Genomic DNA, 7,500 nt, shown 5'->3' with positions numbered 1-7,500 from the left:
CGTGATGACGTGTGCTTGAGTGAGAAGGTAAGGGAGGCGGGGGAGGCGGTGGAGAGGGGATTGGGGAGGGGTGGGTGTGGGTGAGGAGGCTGACGAGTGGGAGGAAGAGGGAGGGGGGTGTGGGAGGAAAAAGGAATACACAGACCACAGGGTACCTGGTTATCTGCAAAGAGAGATTAACTCGTGGTTGTAAAACACACAGACAACAGACGAAAATGACACTCATTGATGTGATAAGAAACTCCAGGGAGAGCCGGACTACCGGTACAAGGTCTTCAGAGAAGAAGCCCCCCTCAGTCAAGTGTTTCGGCCCTTAACTCCTTACACTCTAAGGGGGCCGGGCCGGGCCGCACCCAGGTCATAACTCCTGGATGCCCTAAAAGCATGGATACCGACTTCAAGTAATTTCCTCATACACCAATCACAGTCACATATTGCAATGATAACAGTAGACATACATGATATATAGAAGAGGAGGGGGGTTCAGTGTGATGACGATGACAATGATGATGATAATAATAAGAAGAAGATGATGAAGAGGGGATCCTGTGACAATACTGATGGCGTGATTACACATACAAAAAAAGTACTTCTTCGTTTGCAATACTCAAGACAGTCTGCGCGTGTGCGCGCACATGCGAGCGAGTGTGTTTGCATGTACGCGCGCGTTTTTGTGCGTGTGCGTGTATGTGTGTGTATGTCTGTGTGTGTGTGTGTGTGTGTGTGTGTGTGTGTGTGTGTGTGTGTGTGTGTGTGTGTGTGTGTGTGTGTGTGTGTGTGTGTGTGTGTGTGTGTGTGTGTGTGTGTGTGTGTGTGTGAACGTGCGTACTTGCAACTGTCCTCAAATCATTATCATTAACATCACCATCATCAGCATTATTATCATCACCATCAACGCCAACACCATCGACATAATCATCACCGCTATCATCGTCATCATTATCATCGTTTTCACCACCACCATCATCATAATCATCACCGCCATCATCACCATCATCATCATATCATCAATTTCACCACCACCATCATCATCATTACAACCATCATCATCACTACCACCACCATCACAACCACCACCATCACCATCACCATCACCACTAGCACAACCACCACAATCACCACCACTACAATCACCATCACCACCACCATCACCACCACCATCAAAATCATCACCATCACCACCCCCACAATCAGCACCACCATCACCACCACCATCAAAATTATCACCATCACCACCACCACAATCACCACCACTACCACCACCAACGACAACAACAACATCACCACCACCACCATCACCACCACCACCACCACAATCACCACCACCATCACCACCATCATTACCACCACCACCATCACCACCACCATCACCATCATCACCACCACCACCACCACCATCACCACCATCACCACCAACATCACCGCCATCATCCAAACGACTGACCAATGTCCATGTGACGACCACCACCCAGCTGCTGCAGCGCCCTATGGACAGTGTCCGGGCGAACGGAGCGGACCGGACAGTGTCCGAGATGCAGCGACTGATGAAGGCCGCTGGTCAGCCGTGCCCCCTGTCCCTGGTTGACCAGGGCCTCAAGGCCAGCACCCCCAACAGTGGTCAGCCTCCCCCAGATGCTGACGACGTCAGCGAGGACCTGTCTCCTGCAGGTGGGCTGAACTAGAGTCTGGAAGTGTGTCGTCACCTCCACCCCACCCCACCCCCACTGCCCCCCTTCCCTCTCTCTCTCTCCCTCTCTCTCTTGTTTTCCCTGTTCCCCTTCTTTTCCATAGTCATTGTTTTTTGCTGCGGTCGTGTCATTTTTTGTTGTTTTTTTTGTGTTTTTTTTGTCTTGTTTCGGGGAACTGTAGTTATATTTAATGATAATTGCTTTTCGTTCCTGTTTGATAATACTGCTGCTACTTCTATCACTGCTACTAATAACTACTATTAATGTTTCTACTACTTCCGACACCGCTACAATATGAACGTGCGAACATACCGCCATACCGCGTGTACGAGCACGACTGCCACTACTACTATTGCTGCTACTACTAATGCCACTACTACTGCTGCTACTGCTGCTGCTACTACTACTGCTAATAATAATAATAATAAATAATGACAATGGTAATACCTATGACAACAACAAGAATAGTAATAATAAGAATAAGGATAATAATGTAACTGCCATGACCTATATACTTGAACTGCTGTACCTATTCTCACTATTATGTATGTCATGCCTTTCTGCACCTTATGTTTCATTTATTATGTACTCTTTCGTATCCTATTTATGTATTTGATTTATGTATTTAAGTACTTATGTTAAAGATATATGTGTAATCATTTTTTTTTTATTAAGTTTAAAAAATAAATAAATAAAAGACTGACAATGAAGGAATCAGAATCAGGACAACAACAACAACAACAACAAAAACTGCCACTGCAATATGAACAGGCTGTCAAAAGTTGTTATTGTTTCTTAAGTCATAAAAATGCAATGCATGACTCCAAAAGTGTTTAAGTGTGATGAAACTACATAACAAACTGATACAACAGCCCAGAGTATGCTGTTGTCTTTTTCCATTTATCGAACATAGAATCTGCTTCACACTAAAAGAAAACTAGTTAATTAAGTGAAAACGTTTCACTAACTTCAAAACGTCGCATTGACTTTAAGTTTCATCGCTATTACCTCTTTTTATTGTAGCCGTGTACCCGAAAGGTTTATTATAAAAGGGGACGGTACAAAAGAATTACAGATTTACTGAATTAAAACTGAAAAGTCACAACAGGTTTTTCTATTGTTTTATTTACAATAGTTAAGTGAAGAAGGAGAGCAGAGAATAAGAGAAGACAATGCCTGAATAGTCATAAACAAGAACATGTCAGGAATGCAAGTGGATAGAAAGCACATGTATACATATTACATGGAAAGTACCACTCGGTTCGGGATAAGCAACAACCTAAGATAATGCATGTGTGTGAAGACCAAACACTGACATCAAATGACATTTATAATACATTTAAATAGTGTAGATAAAGTGGTTAAAGCTAAGTTGATTTAGTGAAAGTACACTGACAGTACAGATTTAAGTAAAGGTCATGCTGTGTTAAAGTGACTTATATGAACCAGTTTTTCATGTAGAACTATACTGGAGTAAACCATATAGGAGAAAGCATGATAGCTAAATTACAATCAACAGACTGTGGTACATATCAGATGGTTTTAACCAATAACTGATATTAATTGAACACTCTCTTGTAATCACCACAACAGAATACTACACACATCTCAGAGTACTGAGCACACTGAGAGACCAGATAGTCAGAGCTCAATAAAATGATTGGAAAACTATCATGGCTTAACCATTAAGTAGTTAATGAACTTACACAAGTAATCCATTGCATCAAAGCCAAATATCAACATAGCTAAGCTTGTGCTCAACATTTAAATCTCCTCCGCAGAAGCTTCTGCAGTATAAGTAACCAAACCTTCAGTGACTTCAAATGAGAAAGAACGCGTCATTCACTAGAACATTCTCGAAGAAACTATCAGTGTCCAGAGACGTCACCGACTGTGACATTGAAAGGAATGAAATTGACGTGCATACATATCATGGAACAGCAGATAGCAAATCAAGTCAAACAGAAATCCTTAAATTTAACAACATCATTCTGTGACTGAGGAAGCAACAGCCTAAATCAGAAACACAGTCTAACACATCATGATAATACACACAAGATCAAAGGCAATCATCTGTCAAACAGCATGGTAAACTTATCCTAGCACAATGGGTATTTACAACAAGCAGTGTGACAAGACCTTGTCCACTTGGGGCAACACACACTGTGTGCGACACACACACAGTCAGTGGTCAGCTAGCTGCTATTGCCGCAAACTGCCTCAGGTGAAAGTGACCAGTGACCACACTGTATTTATACAGGTTACGCGAACTGCAATGATGCCAGTGTGGCCCATGAAACAAAAGGTCCCCAATCAGGCTAAATTTGATTAGAATGGTGTTTGTTTCAAGGTGTTCAGTGATAGATTTCTAAATGATTCCTGAACTGATTTACGTCGGATTGGTCGCAAAAGAAACAGCCCAATACCTACTTTCTAATGAGTATAAAATAAAGTGTTGATCATTTAAGATGAATTTATAATCTTAATTTAAGTCACCTGAAAAGGGTCAGTTTTAGCAAGCTTGTCACTGAAAATTACAAACTGTGTTAAATCATTTTAGTGTAGGCAAACACAAGTGGTATAGATTTAATGGTGGAATTGTGAAGATTCTGCCAGTATATACTTGTATTTTACTGATCCGACAAAAGAGATGTTTGAATACATACAGTGTGTCAGAAACACAGTTTTCACCTCAGGTTGTGGAGCAATTGTCATTAAGTGTCAACAATGAAAATCAGCTTTGTATCTTCTAAATACCTGATCTATTCTCATCCAAACACTATAATGGTGTGGTTTTAGTTTCCAACAGCAGTGACATACAGAACTATAGATTGTTGCATTATGTGTGACGAGAAAGACAAAATGACGTAAGCTTAGCATCAGTTGAAATCTTTACACTGGCGAACGATTAAACTGAAATCAAATATGCTTCTAACTGATTAAAGTGTATGTGTAAGCACAACAAATATAATACTGCAGCACACGGTACAGAGACTTGATTTAATAGATGTTTAGGAGCAGTTTAGAATGGGCACAGGTTATTCAAAGTTGGAATGGCGTCGTCCTTATGCCGGAGTCAATGAAATGCAGCAGGTATACTGTTTAAAAAATGGCGTCTGCTATAGCTCAGCTTTCGGCTTGTGCATGAAGCAGTATCTGAAGCCAGCTGAGCATGCACTTGGCTACATTATAGTTTATGTTTCTGCTCCATTATGCTACTAATACTACCACTGTTACTGCTGCTGCTACTACTACTACTACTGTGTTGATGTTATTGGGTATTTTGAGGCTGGTGGTGGTGTGTTTCCCTCTATATACAGTGTGTTGTCTCTCATTTCCGTCCTTGCCATGCTTGTCTGGATTTTGTGGTGGATGTGGTGGATTTTGCTGAACAAAAGTAACGCCATTCCAAGAGGTCGCAGTCCAAACACAGAGTGGTGACTGACCTCCTGACCTGTCAGCTCTGTATTATCTCAGTGAGGTGACAGCCCTTTACTGACATCCTGACCTGTAAGCTCTGTATTATCTCAGTGAGGTGACAGCCCTTCACTGACATCCTGACCTGTCAGCTCTGTCTTATCTCAGTGAGGTGACAGCCCTTCACTGACATCCTGACCTGTCAGCTCTGTCTTATCTCAGTGAGGTGACAGCCCTTCACTGACATCCTGACCTGTCACCTCTGTCTTATCTCAGTGAGGTGACAGCCCTTCACTGACATCCTGACCTGTCAGCTGTGTCTTATCTCAGTGAGGTGACAGCCCTTCACTGACATCCTGACTTGTCAGCTATGTCTTATCTCACTGAGGTGACAGCCCTTCACTGACATCCTGACCTGTCACCTCTGTCTTATCTCAGTGAGGTGACAGCCCTTCACTGACATCCTGACCTGTCACCTCTGTCTTATCTCAGTGAGGTGACAGCCCTTCACTGACATCCTGACCTGTCGGCTCTGTCTTATCTCAGCGAGGTGACAGCCCTTCATTGACATCATGACCTGTCACCTCTGTCTTATCTCAGTGAGGTGACAGCCCTTCACTGACATCCTGACATGTAAGCTCTGTCTGATCTCAGTGAGGTGACAGCCCTTCCCTGACATCCTGACCTGTCAGCTCTGTCTTATCTCAGTGAGGTGACAGCCCTTCACTGACATCCTGACATGTAAGCTTTGTCTAACCTCAGTGAGGTGACAGCCCTTCATTGACATCCTGACCTGTAGGCTTTGTCTTATCTCAGTGAGGTGACAGCCCTTCATTGACGAGCAGCAGTCAAGGGGTTAACGACCACCTGTTACCCTGTAACAGCCATTTTAATTCTGTCTGCATCTCGAATCACTTAAGGGGGCGATCGACGGTTCGCCAGTGTCTTACGACAACTCTACGACAGAGTGCTAAACTCAAAGCAGCCGGATAGAAAGTAACGTCATCGCTCAGGTAGTTGAGTTCAACGCATTACCCAGTGCCTAACCCTCTTGAGGTTCAAGTTCTTGGCCAAGTCTTCAGAATTTTTCTCAGTGGTAGTCCGTAGCTTTTCCATTTTGATGGTCAGTAACATCGTGAGGTATGTTGGTGCTTCCTCTGCGTTCGTGGCTTGTTCTCACTTTCACTTGTATGTGGGAGTGGGTTTTTTGGGGTTGGTTTTTACATGCATGACCGTTTTTACCCCGCCATGCAGGCAGCCGTACTTCGTTTATGAGGATGTGGGCCCTGGTGCTGCTCTCTGTTCAGCACTGCCCCGCCCTTTCTGATGTGAATGTTTTACACAAACCTAGGGTTGAGCTTCAGCGCGTTGGGTTTATGCAAAGGTCAACCATCAGTTCCTTTTTTTTTCTTTTTCACCAGATGTGAAGTAGCGAATATGGATCAGTCCACACGCTTTGACACCTCTTGAAACTGACATTGATAATGAACCTCGCCCTGTTTGAACGTGGTGCCCTGATTCTGTGTCGGGGACACTGCCACGTATCCAGCATGGCGCACACGTACCGTACGTGCTGTCGTAATACAGTGACGGACAGTCGATCAGCCCCCTTAATGATTTTTTTTTCCCCCACTAGCTTTACATCGCCCTCATTGTACGTCACGTCTTAACCTCATCACTGTACACCTCAAACCACCTTTCCTTTTTTTCTGTCCTGTCCTGTTCCTGTTCCTGTCCTTTGAACCATCTGTAGCTTCTAACGGGGCGACCAGCACCCATGACGTCATCCGTGACGGCAGCGGTGACGTCATAGATGACGTGTTAGGATCGAGGGCCGTGACGGTGACGGTCACGGCCGAAACGAAGAAGGAAGAAGGAGGAGCGAAGACGGTGGATGATGGAAAGGGGTCAGGGAACAGTGAAAAGGGTACGTGAGGTTTGAAAAATGAATGAAGTAAAATGAATAAAAGACGAAGAAGAAGAAGAAGAAGAAGAAGAAGACCAGAAAATTGATATGGAAACTTATATGGTGCCTATCCTCAGTCGGAGACCTAGCTCTAAGCGCTTAACAAACACGGGGTCATTTGCTCAACAGGCTGCCTACCTGGGTAGAGCCGACTGATGGCTGCCATTGGGTGCTCATCATTCGTTTCCTGTGTCATTCAGTCACGTACAGGCACGGACACCTACACACTCAGACAGACATGTAACATTTTACGTGTATGACTTTTTCTGTTATCATTATTTACCCTGTCTTGTAGGTAGCCATGCTCCGTTTTCGGGGGTATGCATGTTAGGTGCATGTTCTTGTTTCCACAACCCACCGAACGCTGACATGGATTACAGGATCTTTAACGTGCGTATTTGATCTTCTGCGTGTGTATACACACGAAGG

The 7,500-nt window shown here is 43.9% G+C and overlaps 1 protein-coding gene across 3 annotated transcripts in view; it reads left to right on the top strand.

Moving 5' to 3' along the window:
* LOC143290376 (uncharacterized) overlaps positions 1-7,500 on the top strand; it is a 97,456-nt gene that overhangs the window by 71,893 nt on the left and 18,063 nt on the right. For 2 of the 3 annotated variants that reach the window (XM_076599756.1, XM_076599757.1), the window contains exons 13-15: positions 1-27; positions 1,473-1,668; positions 6,859-7,032. The exon at positions 1-27 is cut by the window's left edge and continues 247 nt beyond it. In XM_076599756.1, the coding sequence (XP_076455871.1) occupies positions 1-27; positions 1,473-1,668; positions 6,859-7,032 (397 nt within the window). The remainder of the gene's footprint in view (positions 28-1,472; positions 1,669-6,858; positions 7,033-7,500) is intronic. The other variant, XM_076599759.1, reaches the window with a different exon arrangement.

The sequence above is a fragment of the Babylonia areolata genome, chromosome 15 (genome assembly GCF_041734735.1).
Source record: "Babylonia areolata isolate BAREFJ2019XMU chromosome 15, ASM4173473v1, whole genome shotgun sequence".
NCBI classification, from domain to species: domain Eukaryota; kingdom Metazoa; phylum Mollusca; class Gastropoda; order Neogastropoda; family Buccinidae; genus Babylonia; species Babylonia areolata.
The sequence above is the reverse complement of the archived record's forward strand: the minus strand, read 5'-3'. Positions and strand labels throughout refer to the sequence as shown.